The sequence below is a fragment of the Camelus ferus genome, chromosome 2 (assembly GCF_009834535.1).
Source record: "Camelus ferus isolate YT-003-E chromosome 2, BCGSAC_Cfer_1.0, whole genome shotgun sequence".
In the NCBI taxonomy this organism is placed as follows: Eukaryota; Metazoa; Chordata; class Mammalia; order Artiodactyla; family Camelidae; genus Camelus; species Camelus ferus.
In genome coordinates, this window is record NC_045697.1 from 69,961,370 (window position 1) to 69,980,834 (window position 19,465).

At 36.8% G+C, this 19,465-nt stretch overlaps 1 protein-coding gene and 1 long non-coding RNA gene across 6 annotated transcripts in view; one reads left to right on the plus strand and one right to left on the minus strand.

The window, feature by feature from the left end:
* The window catches only part of C2H4orf17 (chromosome 2 C4orf17 homolog), an 86,875-nt gene extending 77,084 nt beyond the window's left edge, over positions 1-9,791 (plus strand). For all 3 annotated transcript variants that reach the window (XM_032460392.1, XM_032460398.1, XM_032460397.1), the window contains 5 exons: positions 2,044-2,187; positions 4,559-4,640; positions 6,014-6,203; positions 7,262-7,305; positions 8,791-9,791. In XM_032460392.1, coding sequence (XP_032316283.1) covers positions 2,044-2,187; positions 4,559-4,640; positions 6,014-6,203; positions 7,262-7,305; positions 8,791-8,993 — 663 coding nt within the window. In that variant the 3' untranslated portion in view covers positions 8,994-9,791. The remainder of the gene's footprint in view (positions 1-2,043; positions 2,188-4,558; positions 4,641-6,013; positions 6,204-7,261; positions 7,306-8,790) is intronic.
* Positions 1,315-18,722, minus strand: LOC106730466. 3 transcript variants are annotated; one of them, XR_004312682.1, is made up of 7 exons: positions 14,424-18,722; positions 14,215-14,326; positions 12,545-12,562; positions 9,998-10,075; positions 7,225-7,278; positions 2,069-2,169; positions 1,315-1,744 (listed from the first exon to the last, which is right to left on the minus strand). It is a non-coding gene; the product is annotated as an uncharacterized LOC106730466 (long non-coding RNA). The 3 variants fall into 3 exon arrangements; XR_004312681.1 differs by having other exon boundaries at positions 14,215-14,329; XR_001366927.2 differs by having other exon boundaries at positions 14,215-18,722.
* Positions 18,723-19,465: the final 743 nt, after the last annotated feature.

Genomic DNA, 19,465 nt, shown 5'->3' on the forward strand with positions numbered 1-19,465 from the left:
TGCGGGAGGGGGTAGGTAATTAGGTTTGTTTCATTTACTTATTTATTTATTTGGAGGCACTGAGGGTTGAATCCAGGACCTCGTGCATGCTAAGCACGCACTCTACCACTGAGCTACACCCTCCCCCATTAACCCCGTGGATCTCACAGCCTTGATTATACAGGAGTCTTTCTGCCAGTTTCCAGTTAGTTTTCAGTGAGGATTGTTCCACATGTAGATTGTATTTCTGATGTGTTTGTAGGGGGAGATGAGTTCCACAGCCTCCTGTTCTGTCAACCTGCCTGTTAGGTGTCTATTTCTTCCTGAAATGATTTTGGTAATATATTCTTTTCCTAAAAATTATTCATTTTGTTTAAATATTAAAACTTATGGATCATATTATACATAATATCCACAGAATCTGTAAGATGTACCCTTTTACGTATCAGTTTTGTTAGCTTGTGTCTGATCAGTTTCAATTTTATTAGTATATCAAATAACTAATTTTTGTGGGTTTTTTTGATCCTCTGTGTTGTATGTTTCTATTTTGTTGATTTATTTATCTTTTTTCTCTTTCCATTCACACTTTGTATTTTATTGTTCTTTTTCTAACTTCTTTTATCTTTGTAACATATATATTTAAAGCTACAAAACCCCCTCTGAGGATTGCTTTAGCTGCTTTCATAATTTTTGCTATGTAACATTTTTATTAGGATTAAGTTAATCTTTTTTCTAATTCACATTATAATTTTTTGTTTGATTCATGACTTAATTCCTGGACATTATGTATGAAAAATCATTTATAGGAATCTGAAGCTCATGATAAATGGATTTTCTTCCAGATAATTGGTGCTTGTTTCTGTAGGAACCCAGAGGCCCTACCAACCTAGATCAACTTACCCAAGTTCAAACTTTGATCTCAGGCTATATTTCTTCAAGGATTTTGGACTTCTAGGTCACCTTCACCTTGAGGGATGTAGCCCTTTGTTGGCCTTTATTTGGGTCCTGAGCCTTGAGTCCTGTCTTTCAGAAACTTTAAGGCTGTAAAAAGGAAAGTTTTCGTTCTCTAGGGTAAGACAGTGATCTCAGGGCAAAACTGGCTACTAAACATCCTATAACCTCGTGTCTCATTTCCGCTTCACTTTTTGATCTATTAATTCCTATGTTACATATGGAATATACATGTAAATATACACACATATATGTATGCATGTAAGCAAATACGTGTGTATATACATACCATTTACACATATGTATGTGTGACTGTGTGTGTGTATATATATAATAGCTATTCCCCAAAACAAGAATTCTACATAATAAACCTTAACAGAGGAGTGCATCTATGTACAAGATAGCTTTATTTTCAACTTTTTGTTCTATCAGTTCTAATCACCACAGTCCCGGTTGTTGACACATTCAGCCATCAGCTTATGTATCTTAAAATATCACTTATGAAGATTAAAAAGCCTTTCTTGGAATAGACACAGATTTTTTTTTTTTTAATTGCAAAAAGTATATTTACCTCCCAGAACAAGAAAATGGCCTATTTCCTTTTGCAGCTAGTCAAGGGAAGTAATTTAGTTTACTGCTCCAATTCTCCAGCTCTCAGCTGGCATTGAGCAGAGTCAGGAAGCTGCAGTTCACACCATGTAGTCTCTTCACAGATAGCATGAAACTTCTCAGCTGACTTTTCCCAGCCATAAAACAGAAATCTCCCCAACTCAACAGAAAATCCCATGTATCATGAGTTGGTTGCTACCAGGAGCTGCAAGATAAAGAATGGTTTCACATTAAATATTAAAAAATTATTACCTGAATGTTTAACCAAGGGTTTAAAATGGTTTCATAAAAAGTAAATAATGTATCACTATTTGTTCTGTCTCTAAATGCAAATATTTGATATTTAGATTTTAATGGAGGATTAAAACTAACCTCTTTTTACTTTCATGTATGTCTCTCAATTAGCTATGCACTTTCTCATTCATTTTACATTCAATTTTCATAGAAAATATAAATGGATGCAAGTACATATTGATTGTATTATACCTTTGACCTTTGATTTAGGAAGAAATTAAGGTAAAAAACTCACCGTCACCACCAAAGGCATGCTCTTCTGCTGGCTCTTGTTCTTCGGAGGTGATAAGTGCCAAGACTGATGTCAAGGAGAGCACTGTCTGCATACCAAACTATCTGGATCAGGAAATCAAAGTAAGAGGCAGGTTTATTAAATCCGTAACTTGGGAACAGCATGCATACACAAAAAACCACATCACTAGTAAGAGTCTTAAAACTCTCTAATGGTTCCCACTGACAACTGAATTGATTTAAAACTACTTAGCCTGAAATCCAAGGTCTGCTTCTATTTTTCACTTGCAGATTCTCCCCGGAATCCTGTCACTCTTACAGAAACACAGTCTTTGGTTTAGACATAATGAAAAGCTCGGTGTTTGCCAAACAAACTCGGCCTTATGTCTTCTTATGCCTTCCTAATGCTTGAAAGGCCTTACCCCCAACTTCTTTCCATTATCTGTACATTTCCTTCACATGTTTTAAGGCAGAGATTCCACCAATTAACACTCGTCTCTCCTTAACTGTAGACAACTGTTTTCTCAAAATTTTTCTGCTTGGGGTTATAAACTTATATACTTGTCTGTCTTGGTTACTGCTTTATCTTTCGTGCCTAGATAAGTGCTAGACAATTAGTAATTATTAAATAAGTGTTTACTGAATGTTGAATAAATAAATAGAAAAGTGCTACCAAGATCAAAGTAGAACTTTAGAAAATCAGCTATCCACATAGACTCTTAACTATGTAACAGGCTGAGTGCAGTTTTAGTAAGGCTGTCTTGCTTCCTTGAGCACACCAATAGACCAGCATGATCCCATAGAACTGGCCATGTAGGCTTCTGTTAAGAAGCTTTCCTCTCAAAAGTATCTTCCACCTTACAGGTATTGACTAAACTAGCCATCAATTGATATAAAATCCACTAAAATGTAAACTCTTTGAAGGAAGGGATCTTATCTGTCTTGTTCACAACTAATTCCTCAGCATTCATCACTTTGCTTGAAAAATATTAACTGGCCTGCACAACATGGCATTTCATCAAATAGTTGTTAAATAAATGAAAGGAGAGGGAACAAAGTGAGAAAACAGGTCATATCAAGATTTTTTGGCTTGTATAAATGGGTCCTAAAAATAGTACTCATTTTGGTGGTACTTCATCCTCTCATGCCGCCTACAAAAAAAATCTAAAATACTTTCCAATTTCCTACTATCTAGGCTGGTAACTCTTTATGGGTTGTGAGATCAAGAAATGTTGGTGTAGGGGTAGGTGTGTAAGAAGGAGTTACTACTTTAAAGGAAAAGAAAAACAGAATTCTGCGTCTGTTAGCATTTTGTTTTAGCCTTCCTCCCAAAGATCTTCAATTTATAGGAATAATAGTCTCTTTACTATTGACACCAAGAGTCTGCCAAACACATTCATTTATTCTATAAATATTTAGTGTCAAATGACAAAATACTGGAGTTTGGGAATACAGTGGGTTCCTTCATTTACATAGCTTGTGAGAGGGACTGTACAAGCGTTGTAAGAACATACAGAAGTCGATTTGGAGCTAAGAGAGTCTCCAAGGAGCAAGGAATCTAAAAAAATGTTTAAGATATAATTAGAAAGTGAAGAAAAGTATGGAAGGGGTCATTCTCAGGCAAGAGACCTTCGTATCTAAAGGCTAAGAAAGAGGTGAGAGCACTGGTTATTCAAGGAACAAAAGCAATTAATATGGCTGAAGCAGAGGGTGCCGGGAGAAATCTGCCAAAGATGGGGCTGAAGACTTAAGCAGAGACCAGATAGTAAAGTACTTTATAAGCTGTATTGAGGTGTTCAGATTTCATCCCAAGGGCTGAATTACTTTATAAGTACAAGAACACATGGTCAGAGTTGTACTTTGGAAAAATCACTCTAGATACAATACACAGAGTTCATTTGGGAAGGGGAAACAAAATTGCAGGCAAGGTGTTCTGCTTCCAAAATGATAGATTAGGTTCAAGACTTAGCCTCCAACTGTAAACAACTATACAAATAGACAAAAGAGAAAAAAAAGTGAATTGCTCCTCTAGAAGATGTTGGAACTGAACAGACAAAATAAGAGAAAACGGCATCACCTAACCTAAATTATTGCAGTTGACCCTGGAACAACACGAGTTTGAACTGTGCAGGTCCACTTATACGTGCATTTTTCAATAGTAAATACTACGATACCACCTGATCCATGGCTGGTGAATCTATGGATGTGGAACTGTGAGTACGGAGGGACCAACCACCTATGCAGAGGGCTGACTATAAGTTATACTTGGATTTTTAACTTCTTAGAGGGTTGGCACCCCAACCCTGGCCTTCTCAAGGGTCAACTGTACTTGTATTGAAGATGTTTTTTCCCTAATTGAAATCTGGCTCCTGAGCTAAAACCCCAATTGACTTGAGCATTGTGTACAGTGACATTTGGGAAGATGAGATTGTGGAGAAAGTAAAGCAAACCTTATAAACCTTGGTTACTGTGTAACTCTAATACTCTCTGTTAGATTCTGGAAAAGCTCTGTAACATTTTACAGACTGATTCTCTGGCAGAAGTTCTACAGTGGCTGCTTCATGCAAGTTCCAAAGGTGAGATTAAGCATTTGTAAGCACTGAGCTGTTTTTTCTTTTCTTTTTTTGTCAGAAACTAGGAATGTACCAGTATCTGAAGCTTTTTATCTTGGATTTGCAAAGATAATGTTGCAATATTACTTCCCTAGTGTTTCAGTATCAGAGTCCTATGTATCCAGCTGCATGCAAGCTGGTCTTGCAGTGACCCAAACTTTGCTATGCTCCAAGCTGAACTTCTTTGGGCGACGTGGAACACTTGTGTCCAGACCTGGTTTGCGCTTCTCCTCCTGAGTCCACACGCCCAGGCTCTCCCTGAGCATGTCTCCTGGCCTGCTCTGAACCCTGAACACAGCCTGTTGCCCTCCTTTGGTGTGGATGGCAGTAGCACAGCCTTCCAAGTTCCAGACTCTAACAGCTCTGCCAATTCCTCACCAAAACCGTCAAGTCAGTCATCTCCCAGCCTCCTTTAGGCCCTTCCTGGTGCCTGTGTTTCCATGAGGACATATTCCAGTCCCAAGTAGGATAACCATAAATAGCACAGAGCAGCTATCCTCAAATCCAGCTGGTCTCAGACTGAGACAGACTTCTGAGGTGGACGGGGCCTGAGAGTTGGCATTTCTAACAAGTTCCCAGGTGACGCTGGAAGGGCTGGTTTGGGGACCCCTCTTTGAAAATCACTGCATGAATCAAAGGAAATACCAATGTGTTAGGGACAGACTAATGTTTTGAAATGGGGAGCATTTTGGAGATAGCACCTTACCTCAAGAATTCAAGATTACTTGGCAGGCAATTGAAAAGTATTTGGGGGTCAGGAGCTTTTAGTTATTCTTTTTTTCCCCCACTTTTTAAGAATGTAACTTTTAAAAATTTACACAAGTATTAAGTGCTTATTGTTGGATGAAAAACAGATGAACCAGAAAAAAAAAAGAGGAAAAATAATAAAATTATTACAGACGTCATTTTAGTAATACTTTGGTATATATATCTTTGTAGAGATGCTTATAAATGTTATTTAACTATTAGTTTTTATTTTAATGAGATCATATTATACTTAATATTTTATATAGATATCCTTATTATTTTTTTTTAAATTTGGCAGTGGCCTGTAAGGCTGGGTTTTGTACTCAGTATTTAAACTCTGTTCCACTGCCATTCAGGGACAAGGACCCCAGTGAGTTGACTACTCTGAGCACTCTACAGTATCACAGGTCAACAGAAACTAGGTTGATGTGAACCACCTTGCTGCAGAAACTCTGACTCACACATAGGGGCCTACCCCCGAAACAGATTACCTTTCAACAGCTGGAGAGCTGGGTCAAAGAACTAATCCTGTGTTTCTCGCTAATGTGATAATTATAACCTTCATGGCCCCTTCTTTTTTTTTAAATCAGAAAAGGAGTGGGTCTCAGCTTTGATTCATGCTGAGCTGGCTCAGATAAACTTGTTAACTCACCTCAGAAGAAACACCTCAGCAGAACCAGCAGCAGAGACTGGGAGGCCACAGAAAGTCAAATCGCCCCCAAATTCACCAGCAAAATCAAAAGTGCTACCCAGATCTATGGAAAGACATCAACTGAGCAGGTAATTAGGCCTAATGGGCCAACCTGTAGGGCATGGGGTTCATAAAAACTTTGAATTCCTTTCTGGTTATCTTTCAAAACACGAAAATGGCTGAGATTTTTAAGTATCTTCTTTATTCAGTAAGTGACAAGAATGTGTATTTGTTTTCTTTCATTTTCATAAATGTAATATGAGAACCCATTCTAAATCCTATTGTTCAGAGCGTTTTGGCAGAGGCTATGTTTTCCTTACCCAACAACCTATCTTTTTGAGAAAAGTTCCCTTTCTACTCAGGGCAAAGCAAGCGTAGTCACCCAGAAATCTAAGCAACTATAGTGGTTTTTAGTTATTTAAAAATAGAAGCAATAAAGGAAACCAAAGTTGCACTGCTATTGTATATTGTTAAATGCTTATCACAAGGGTATCACGTTTTTTTGTCTAGAACAATCCAAGATTAAAATATACTGCTTCACTTAATTTTCTCTGACATATGCCTGGGGGCTGCCAGAGGGAAAAACAACTATTAAGGAAATTGGAAATTATTTCAGTAGAAATTTTTCTTAAGCCTTGTAATTTCAATGACAGAAGAAAATACATATTTACGTATAACATCATGGTCAAAGAATGTGGTAAGATGTTATTTAAGCTGGGAGAGAAAATCTTGTTGCTTTAAAATTAAAAGTTGGGTAAATCTTAAAAACAGAAAAAATAAATATTCACAAACACATAACATGTCACTGTAAAAAGCATTAAGACAGGGGAGAATTTTACATTGCAATCTGTCTCCCCCTTGAAGTTTCCATAAAATTGGAAACTGGGAGATAGGGTCAGTTTCTCTACCTTAGTGAGTAACATCTGAGGTACTGTTCCAATTTTTACTCAAAGCCAGAAGAATTTTTCACTGGAAAGCACATTTAATACTGTCTGCATCAAAAAATAAAAAAGAATTGGGATACTTGTTTAAGAGCTAGATACACACACACACACACACACACTTAGCTTATTGCTGAGAGTGCAGTCTATAGAAAATACTTGTTTGTACCTGTGAATTTCATTTTCTCTTTCTCCAATTGATTTAGAGTGGCAAGCCAAGGATCTGAAGGAAATAAGGAAATACCAAAAGGTTAAGTACAGTTTGTGATAATTACTGAGTTGGTATAAGGAAATCAGTACGTATCTAACTAGTCAGAGATACAGAGGTTAAGGATCTATGGTTTTAAAGGCGGTATATATATCACACTAATTTCCAGCTACCCTTAAGGGACAGCATCTGCCGAGTTTCTCACAGAGATAAACCTGCCCAGTACCTGACTTTGTTCTGAAAGGTGAAGTGCCTAATCCCTCCCTTTGAGGGCAAGACAGCAGGACAGCAGGAGCCCTAGGTTTGGTCATGCCAATCCAGTGACAGGGGAAGCCCTCCATGGACTTAACAAAAGGACAGTGATTTCAGAGTTTTGGTTCTTTGCAACTTAACTGTCATTAAGCTAAATGATTTTCACTTGAAACAAAGTCAACCAGAAAAAAAAACAGTAAAATTTTGATAATCATCTATAAGCAGATGCTCGTGACACAGCTGAGATACAACAGAGTAAATAGCAGTTTGTGTCCCCATCAGAAGTCCAGCCCCAGCCTGCAATTTGGACCAAGAAACATCAAGAATTGTGGCAAGTCCTAGTTTGGTCCAGAATAGTCCAACTGAAACACCCCTGTGGGTTTGGCAGCTCCTTACTTTAAAACAAACATAGCAACAATGGCTACAGAGCAACAACTATGAAGTATGCCTACAAGCCTCGAACGGAAGTCTCTGTCACCATTTCTACAGGTTCCCCTTATACCAGGAATGATAGATACAGCAATCAATCAGAGTTCCTTGAGGTCACTCTAGACCCCAGCAGTTTCCGCTGGGGTTAACCAAACCTGAAAGAGCCTCTACCTGCCTATCTCTAGCTCTGAAATAAGTACAGTTTAGAAGTTAGAAAATACTCCCTTACTCGGACACCCCAAGCATGGTCTAGTGTATCTGACGTCTCCTAACAAACGCTTCACCCTCACGCCATAAAATCATGACAGTGATTGCTTCTATTACTCAAGTTTATGTCTTACCCATAGGCCTCAAATATATTTTATCTGGCCTAGATATTTGTATAAAAATCCCCAAATCATACCCCTTTGTCTCCAGTGTTGTATCCGCATCACCCCAAATCCTTATTTCTGATTGGGTGTAACCATGCAGGCGGGAAGGTCTTATGAGTACAGCTGTTTTAACCTCTTGTCTACTTTCTTTTTTATGTATCAGGACCATAGGTCCTTCTCCTTTCTCTGAATGACCCACCACCTTTGTCCACCACCAGTTCTAAATCATTCCTTCCAAAATTATATTTCATTCTAAGATTAAAAGAGCATATCCTGCATGTTACAGAATAAATAATTCATTAGAGATGAGCAGATAGAAAGAAAGATGAGAATAAATTATTTTACAAATTTTTGGTGCATCTGATTCACCTAAACTTCATAGACTTATTTGTATGTCATTTGCTGCTAAAACATGGCAGGAGCTACTATATTTGATGTCTCAACTATGGTCTTACTAAGATTGTTTCTATTTCAGAGGCTGAGCACAACCCTCCATTGTTTATAAGAAGAAATAAAATGAAAATACCAGTTGCAGAATATTTCAGCAAACCAAAGTCTCCTCCCAGGCCTAAAACTCAGGAGAGCATGTCAACGAAAGCAATGTCAGCAAGGAATATACAACAAGGATACAGTCTCTCTCCCCAAAGAGCATTTTATCCTGTAACACACCAAAGGTAGAAATTCTAGACTGAGCTAATTCTTTCACAAATATGAGTTTCACTTTGTTGCAACATCAAATTATTAAAAAATCTTTTTAGAATGGAGGAATCAATAGCTCCTCGATTTTGTGGCACATGTAAATTTCAAAGCGCCTGTATATAATGCTACTAAATAAAAATTAATGGAGACAACATTTCTATCTGTGATTAATTTAAGGCCATGTGTAAAAAGAAGTATGTTTATTTACATACTACATTTTGCACTAGTCTTGCACTATTAATATTAGTATGTAAGCATTAGGCTCTGATACTAGAAAAATCATCCATAATCAGAATTAGGCAGTTTTAATTCAACACCTACCCCAAACTCTAATAGAAAATAAACAACAACAACAATAAACAAACAGAATTTTAACATCTGAGCTACTTTCTGCAATCTACAGTTTTTCAATGTTGTTGGACTATTAGAAGAATTCTCACCTCTCCCCAAAAAGAAGAGATATAAAAATGATTCCTAACTTATGAGCCAGAAAGAAGCCAGTTTCCATTCACTGCTCATTGTGAATGATGTTAACACACTTCCTAATATTGAACTTCTGTATTTTGAATAAACCACTCTTGGGCCATACTATTATTCTTTCAGTGTATTGCCGAATTTATCCACCAATTAGCCAATCTTTTATTTAGAATATTTTTGCACTGATGGTCAAAAGATACATTTTGTGTGTACATGTGTGTATGCATAGGATCACATACGATCTTAATGATAACATTTATACCACACTGTGTGTCAGGAGTCATTCTAAATACTTTAGATATAGTAACTTATTTAATCTTCACAGTAACAATTTGAGTTATCCTCACTTTTTTCTAAAATAAGAAAACTGAGGCACAGAGAGTTGTACTCATTGGGATGAGACAAAACAGTTGTAACAGATATCATCATTCAAATACAACAGAGGTTTATTTCTCATGTAAGAGTCAAAAGTGTGTATTTTCAATCAGCAGATGACTTCATTTTACCTGGTGATTCAGAGGCCCAGGATCCTTCCATCTTGTGGTTCAACCATCACCTATGGTTTCATTAGCAACTTCATCATGCTGGCAAAAGGACAGAGTGGTAGAAAGTTTTAACTTCCTACAGCTGCTGTAATAAATTGCCACAAACTTAGTGGCTTAAACCAACACAAATTTAAACTCTTACAATTCTGGGGCCAAGGTCTGAAATGGATCTCATTGGGCTAAAATCAAGGTGGTGGCAGGGCTGCCTTCCTTTTGGAGGGTTTAGGGGAGAATCTGTTTCCTTGCCTTTTCCAACTTCTAGAGTTTACCCTCACTTCTTGGCTCATGACTCCCTTCTATCTTTAAAGCCAGCAATGGCTAGTTGAGTTTTCCTCACATCACATCACTTACGCTGACTCTTCTGTCCCCCTCTTCCAATATTAAGGACCCAGTGATTACAATGGGCCTGTCTGCTGTTTAGGTTATCAAAGATTATCTTAAGGTCCAACGATTAGCAATTTAATTTCCCTTTACCATGTAACATTACAGATTCCAGGGATTAGGATCTTTGAGGGGACATTCTTCTGTCTTCCACAAGGGGGGTACATCTGCTTAAAATGGCCCTGAAATGGGAAATATCACTTCTAGTCACATTCCATGGTTGAGAACTAGCCTAGCTGAAAGGGGGCTGATAAAATTATTAAGTAGGAATCATATTGTGGCCACAACTATAGTCTATGGAAAGGAAAACTGGATTTTGGTGGAAGCTGACTGACACAAAAGTTTAGTGACTGGTTTAAAGTGTAGCTGGAATCTATTTGCTTAACCACTAGGCACTACTGATATGTATCAAGACCATGCTCACTTCATAAAATTCACATCAAATCTTTCTCCCTATCTTTTTCCTGTCAGGGAGAGGCTGCAACAGCATTGTAGACTCCTTTTCCTTGAAAACTTAATAAAATTCACCTATCAGATGCCCATGTAGGTCTGGTGTTTCAAGGGTGGTAGTCGTTTGAGAATTTTATTTCTTCTATGATAACTGGTCAGTTTATATTTTCTGTATTTTGGAGAATCGATTTTGGAGATTTTTATTTTCTTAGAAAATTAATCATTCCATCCAGAGTTCTAAATTTATTTTCATTGTGTTAAGACAAATCTGTCTCATAATTCTCCAAAATTCCTCATTATGTTTATTCTGCAATCTCACTTTTAGGTATTATAATTTTTGGCTCAATTAGCTAATGGCATTTTACATTTTACTATCACTTTCAGAAAATGAGATCTTGGGTTTAGTGCTATGTTGTACAATATTACTGTTTTTTAATTCATTAATATCTCCTTTTACTCTTCATTTCTTTTAGTTTCTTTGGGCTTATTATTGTTCTAATGTCCTTAGTTGATTGTTTTTAGTATAGTTATATTCAGTCGTTCTCATTTATTAGCATAAGTTTTTAAGGTGAGATTTATACCTAGAATGTAATGATGGTTCAATATAAGAAACTCAATGTAATACACCACATTAATAAAATGAAGGACAAAAATCACACCATTATTTCAATTAATGCAGAAAGAGCATCTAATGAAATTCAGCACCCCTTCATGATAAAAACACTCAACAAACAAGGAAGAGAAGAAAATGTTTCCCTTATAATTCTTCACCTTAAAACCTTAATCTCCAGTGAAAAACCAAGAAGCAAGGACTAACAAAATATGGGTCGCCACTTCACCAATGACTTCTAATCGGGTCTGTTGCACCAAATTGGTAGACCAAGGGGTTGAGATTTTAATCATGCTAGACTCGGATCCAGGACTTAGAACTTTGGAGTATCTCCAACTCTGTGTCATTCCCCAGATTGAGGCAGGCCTATGCCCCATTTCAGCAGGAAGCACCCAGAGCAGTCACTACTCCACTCCCTGAAACATCTGGGGAAGGATCAAAGAAAAGGCGTGTTTGAAACTGAGTCCCCCCTAAAACTGAGTTCCTCTGCCAAGTTTATGATTAACCTCTATCCAAAACATTATTCCTTTTCTTGTCCAACACCTGTTCTCCTCAAGATTGAGGCGTATCAAAAAAAAGAAAGGGGGGGGGGGAGGATTGATACTGAGCAGGATCCTGTAGGGTCCTCCCTGGTATGAATGGTTCCATGTCCCCCATTTCTTGTTGTAGGAAGCAGGCTTCATTCAGCCTCCTTGACCTTCTCTGAGTTCCAAACAGCAGATTCAAACAGTTGCTAATCAAGGAAGGGAGGGAATGCAGAAACAAGGGAGGAGCATTCAGGAAATAATAGTGCAGCTTTGGAGTAGGGTCCTTTTTCCTCCTCAAGAAATAGACATAATAATATTCAAGTTCTTCTGCAGGAACTGAGGCCCTCCAACCCCTGCCTCTTGATTAAGGCTGAGCAGAATCTTCAGAGATGGTTGGGGGGAACCATCTTTTGGGGGAACACTGGGTCCACTAGATTGCTGGCACTCTGATTAAAGGCAACTTTCCTTTTTGTTACCAAGGCTATTGTCCCCAGGATCATACTCCTGCCCCTTCCTTGAATAGAAACCAATTATTCTTACCTAAGTCTCAGGAGGCAGCTGCAAAGAGAAGACAAGAACTGGTTAGAACCTGCAAAGCCCAAGACGTGGAGGATTTGACTTCCAGTGGCCCTTAAGCCTCATTACACACTCATTGTAATGTATTAGCATGCTAAAAGACACACCCACCAGTGCCATGACAGTTGACAATTGCCATGACAACAACCAGAAAAGCCTCTACAAAGGATGGTAAAGAAAGCCTCCCATACAGGTCTGTGTGGCCCAACCTGGGTGGAAGCTGTCTCTACCAGCCAAATAGGTCCTTGCTTGAATGCTTCCTTTCTCAGCTTGAGGGGCTTTTCTTCTCCCAGCTCAAGCACTGTCCTTCCTTTTCCTCTTTTGAGAAATAATGCAGCTTTTTCACTTTGTCCCTCTGCCTCTGCTGAGAAATCTTTTGATAGCCAGTAGCAAGGATCCACACTTTGGAGGGACTCCTAATTTAGGGGTCTCTCTATTCGCTAATAATTACAGCCTCACACGGTTCCATTTCTAACTCAGAAGATTACTAGAATGAGTACTCAAAGGATAGAGGGGAGCAGTAATTAAAATTTTCGGTACCTTTTATATCATTACTTTCATTAGCCTTCTACAACAAACCATTCATTGAGGCTATTTTGGAAGTTCTGAAGCCTTCTGGGGCTTCTGCATACCAGTTAAAAGAGATGCAACAGTTTCAGATGAGAACTTTAAAATTTTAACAATTTAGCTGTTTCCCTAATTCAAAGAATCCAAGGAGCTAGCCCAACAAATATTTTTCCCTGCTAATCTAATTTAGAAAAGAGAAAAACACTTACCATTGTTTCCAGTAGACCCTGCAGGCACAGATCCAGAAGACTACCAGCTTTAACTGTGTGCTCAAAATTATTTTGTAGCGTCAAAAGAACCACTTGGCCATTTCAGGGCCCGATTTCATTAGTTTCCAATTAAGTACTTGCAAGCATAACATAAACCCAGCTGGTATTCCCATAGGTAGCTGGTTTGCATGGGAGCTATTTGGCCTTTGAGGCACAATTTCCCAGGATTAATTTCACAGCCTAATTCAGATATGAATTACGAGATGTGATCTGAACAACTTTTTGTGGACAGTGTGGCAGACTGCACTTGTGCTGCTTCTGAATCTAGCTTCCCAAGGAGCTACCCTTGGGTCAATTCAACTTTTACATGGCTCAGTTTCTCCCTGTGACAACCTAAAACCACTGTCACGGGTGTTCAAAGCACTAGGTGATCAGCCTGTGTTGCGCCCCCTAGATGAACAGTGTTTACTTAATGTTCATAGTGAAGCACATCATGAGGATTGATCCTCAGACACTTCTAGGAGGTCCTCACTCACCTGAGGATGGCTTGTGGCTGGAAGGAGCAAAATGCCCCTTTATTCTTTGGAGCTGAATAATTCAGTCTCTTATTTCACCAGCAAAAGTTTTGTTCAGACCATTCATCAACTCATTTTTTTTTTTTTTCCAATTTAAGCAAAATTTAACAAAAACCCAGCCACCTATGTTTCCCCGGGCCTCTTGGCCAGACCCTCCTAGGTCCTGGCCTTGGAAATGAACTGGTGCCCCTTAAGAGTCCAAGTCTTAAGTGAAAACCATCTCCAATAAAATTTTTAGGATCATCTCCCAAATAATGAGATCTGAATTATCAGGAGAACTCACCAGAACACCTGAGGAGTACAGAGAAGCCGGTGGGGCTCAATGGGCCCATGCTGGTACCAAGCACTGGTTCTGGGTAGACTCCAGGTGTCCTCGGGCTGGTGTCTCTGATATCCTGCTGATTATGCCAAGTATATGTCAATGAAAAATTAATCAGTTGATATAAGAAAGAAATGGAAAACTTTATTCAAGCCAAAATTAAAGATTATTACCTGAGAAGAGCATCTCAGAAAGCTCTCAGAACTTTTCCACCTGTTAGAGGTCAAGGCACTGTTATGTTTTTTGAGGCAGTTTACAGTTTTTGTTGACAGTTTACATAATCCAGATCTAAGTGCTATGTGACCCCTTATGAGGTCAAGAAGGAATGTTATCTTAAAGAAGTTGTCTTAGGAGAAGTTGCTCTTCATGGCTGAGTGGGGAATTTCCACTGATAGGGGAGGTTTGGTTGATGCATAATGCAGATACACAGTGCACAGTGGGAGGCGAGAGGAGGCCAAAGGGCAGAGAAGAATTTTTTAATGTTTAAGTTCTTATTATCTCGCCATAAAATGTGATTTTATTTCACAAACTTCAAGACATTGAATTGGACAGTGATTTCTTGGATATGACACCAAAAACACAGGCAACAAAATTAAAGATAAATGAAACACCATCAAACTTTAAAACTTTGTATCAGAAGAAAAAAGGCAACCTATGGAATGGGAGAAAATATTTGCAAATCATACATTTGACAAGGGATTAATATCTAGAATATGTAAGGAATTTCTACAACTCAATGCCAAAAAAACCCCAATTTAAAAATGAGCAAAAAACTTAAGACTTTTCTCCAATAAGATATTTAAATAGCCAGTAAGCACATGAAAAGATGTTCAGCATCACTAATCAGAGAAATGCAATCTTTTGATTGTATGATCACATTGAGCTATCACTTTACATCATCGGGATGGTCACTATCAAAACAACAGAAAATAAGTTTTGGTGAGATAGGGAGAAATTGGAACTGTTATGCATTGTTGGTGGGGATGTAAAATGGTACGTCCATTATGTAAAACAGTATAGAGGTTCCTCAAAAATTTAAAAAGAATTAACATATGATTCACTAATCCCACTTCTGGGCATATATCTAAAAGAACTGAAAGCACGATTTCAAAGAGATAATTACACACACATGTTCATCACAGCATTAGTGAAAATAACCAAGAGGTGGAAGCCATCCAAATGTCCATGAACAGATGAATAATAAAGAAAATGTAATATATACATACACTGGAATATTGTGCAGCCTAAAAGAGGAAAATCCTGTCCCATGCTGCAACTTACATGAACCTTGAGGACATTATGCCAAGCAAAGTAAGGCAGTCACAAAAGGACAATACTGTATGATTCTACCCCATGAAGTACCTAAAGCAGTCAAAATGATAGAAAGTAGAAAGGTGGTTACCAAGGACTGGAGGGAAGGAGGAAGGGAAATTGTATTTAATGCATGTAGAGTTTCAGTGTTGCATGACGAATATGTTCTAGCTGTCTGTTCCCCAACAATGTGAATATATTTAGCACTACTGAACTGTACACCCAAAAATAATTAAGATGGTAAATTCAATGTTATGTGTTTATTATAATAATAAAAAAATCTGAATTGGAAAATATATGACTTGAACAGCACAGTTAACAAGCTTCATAAAAGGAGTGTTCCCTTATTTTTAATTCTCTACAAAGAGCTGTGTAAAATGATTTATTTGCGTTCAGTATGTCTCACAGATATGTCCATAAAACATTTAGTCTTGGATTCTAATATACTAAGTCAAGTTACTTGAAATTATAAAATTCTTTGGGGTATTAAATATTTTTGAGTTATTTATTGGTAATTTTTATTTTTATAATTCATTTTACATAAACTTTCAAATATGTTGACACAAAGTATTTTGTAATATCCATTTATTTACACTTTAATATCTCCATTATTCACTTCTATATGTCTTCTCTTGCTACTTCTTAAACTCTTCCGTTGTTTAAAGGACTATTTTATTAGTCTTTTCAAAGAGTCAGTTTTTGCCTTGAGCCTCTTTACTGTGTTTTACTTTTAATTATTGCTGCTTTTATCTTTATTTCCCTCTTTCAACTTGGAATTTATTCTGTTCTTTTTTTAAACCTGTTAAATTAAGTGCATAGCTCAATAATGCTAGTCTTTCTTCTTTTTCTAACTTAAGAAATGGGCTGTAAACTTTCCTCTAAATTGCTTTAGCTACATTCCACAAGCTTTAATACATAATGTTTCATTAAATTTTAAATATTTTCTAATTTTTGTTTTCTTCTGTGGCTCAAAAGTTTTTTAGATGAGCCTCTTCAAAAAAGTTCCCAAACATATGATGTTTCCCAAAATTGTTATATTTTTAAATGATTTATAATTCAATTGCATTGTGGTCAAATCGTATGATCTGAAACAATTATCAATCCTTTGACTTTCTTGTGGATAGCCTTGAGGCTTAGTATATGGTCAATTTCATAAATGTTCCATATGACTTGAAAATAATGTAAATTTTAAAATCTCTGGGCACACAGGTGTACATATATCCATTAAACAAAGTTTGTTAATTACTGCTGTTCAAATCTTATATACACTAATTTTTCTCTTTATGCCTGATTTATCAATTAAAATTTCCCAATTATTACAACAGATGATGTAGTTTTGTGGTATTTGCAATTTTGTCCACTTTAATTCATGCATTTTGAAATGATGTGTAAATATAGTTTAGAATTTTATGATTAAGTCATCACCAATTTTATCTCTAACACTACTTTCTATGATTCTAGGTGGTAAGGCTTTCCTCCTGTTCCACAATTTATTTTCTACTTTAATGTATTCATTATCAGAGAAGTTGCCTAGATTACTTCTACTTTTGAAAATTACCTTCCTTTGTGATTTAATATATAAATATTTTAATAACATTCCTTGTGCAGTAGAAAACTGCTTTCAGCCTGTAAAACTGGATATATAGAAATTATATCTGTCTTATTACAGCATTTACATCTCCCATAGATTTATGTTTTGTCCACTCGAGCTGTCACGGGTTGGGAAACGTGAATTAAAGTCTCCTTATACTAATGCATTGCTTACTATTTCTTGCAATTCTTGAAGTTTCTTCTCAATGAATTTGAATACTATGCTACTTGGAACTATCACCTCTTCACTAAGGATTGCATTCTTGAACATTACAACATGCGTTCTTTTCCTTGTTTGATTGTAATGTGTTGAACCTTATCCAATGTTAAAATTGTGACTTCTGTATTCTTTTTCTTTTATTATTAGCCTAATAGGCCTTTTGCTATTCTTTTAAACATTGCTGAGTAGGTTTATTTAAATACAGCATACATTTAGGCTTTGAGTTTTTTAAAACTCAACCTTTCTAAGTCTCAGGATCCTCATTTATAAAATGGTAATATTATCCAAAGTATCTCATCACTTAGGGTTGAGCAGTCAACTGGTTTGAAACCAAACAGCAGCTAACTTGATAATACTTTCTCATATGGACTTTCCTTCATTTTTTGCCTCATTTTCTTTGTTCCTTACTCTTTTTGACATTGCCTGCCCCCCTAAAAGCAGTCATGTATAAGCCTTTGTTTCAGACTCTGCTTTCTGAGGAACCCAGGCTTAGATAAGATTTTAGATATTCAGACTTTCTAAATTATCAGAATGAACACATTAATGTTTAGAAATCACAGATCCTTTAGTGAAACATTTTAAAAGGCAGAAAAAACAATGCTAGCATAAAACACAGTAACCATACAAGATCTTATTTCTCTGTCTTATCAGCAGTCTGACTAAATGGACACAAAAACAAGCCCATATAAATGCCATCTACAAGAAACTCACTTCAGATCTAGAAACACATACAGACTGAAAGTGAGGGGATCGAAAAAGGTATTCCATGCGAATGAAAATCAAAAGAAAGTCAGATTAGCAATACTTATATAACACACAATGGACCTTAGAATAAAGACTGACACAAGAGACAAAGAAGGAAACACTACATAGTGATCGTGGGATCAATTCAAGAAGAAGATTTAACAATTTTAAAAATATATGCACTCAACATAGGAGTACCTCAATATATAAAGCAAATATTAACAGACATAAAGGGAGTAACACCTTGATAGTAACACCAAAATAGTGGGGACCTTTACCACTCCACTTACATAAATGGACAGATCATCTAAACAAAATCAATAAGAAAACATAGGTCTTAACTAATACAAGAGACCAAATGGACTTAATTGATATTTATAGAGCATTCCACCTGAAAGCAGCAGAATACACATTCTTTTCAAGTGCACATGAAACATTCTCCAGGATAGGTCACGTGCCAGGCCACAAAACAACTCCCAGTATATATGGGAAAACTGAAACCATATCAAGCATCTTTTCCATCCACAACACTATGAAATTAGAAATCACCTACAAGAAAAAAACTGCAAAAAAACACAAACACATGGAGGCTAAATGATATGCTACTAAACAACCAAGAGTTCACTGAAGAAATCAAAGAGGAAATCAAAAAAATACCTAGGGACAAATAAAAGTGAAAACACGATGATCCAAAATCTATGGGATACAGCAAAAGCAGTTCTAAGAGGGAAGTTTACAGCGATGCGAGCTTACCTCAGGAAAGAACAATCTCAAATAAACAACCTAACCTTACACCTAAAGCAGCTAGACAAAGAACAAACAAAACCCAGAGTTAGCAGAAAGAAAGAAATCATAAATATCAAAGCAGAAATAAATAAAACAGAGATTAAAAACATTAAAAAGTCAAAAGAACTAGTTTTTAGTTTCTTTGATAAGATAAACAAAATTAACAAAACTTTAGCCAGATGCATCAAGAAAAAAAGGGAGAGGGCCCAAATTAATAAAATCAGAAATGAAAAAGAAGTTACAACCAACATCACAGAAATACAAAGGATCCTAAGAGGCTACTACAAGCAACTATATGGCAATAAAATGGAAAACCTAGAAGAAATGGACAAATTCTTAGGAAGGCACAATCTCCCAAGACTGAACCAGGAAGGAATAGAAAATATGAACAGAACAATTACTAGTAATAAAATTGAATCAGTAGTTTAAAAACCCAAAACAAACAAAAGTCCAGGACCAGATGGCTTCACAGGTGAATTCTACCAAATATTTAGAAAAAAGTTAACACCCATCCTTCTGAAACTATTCCAAAAAATTGCAGAGGAAGGAGCATGTCTGATCTCA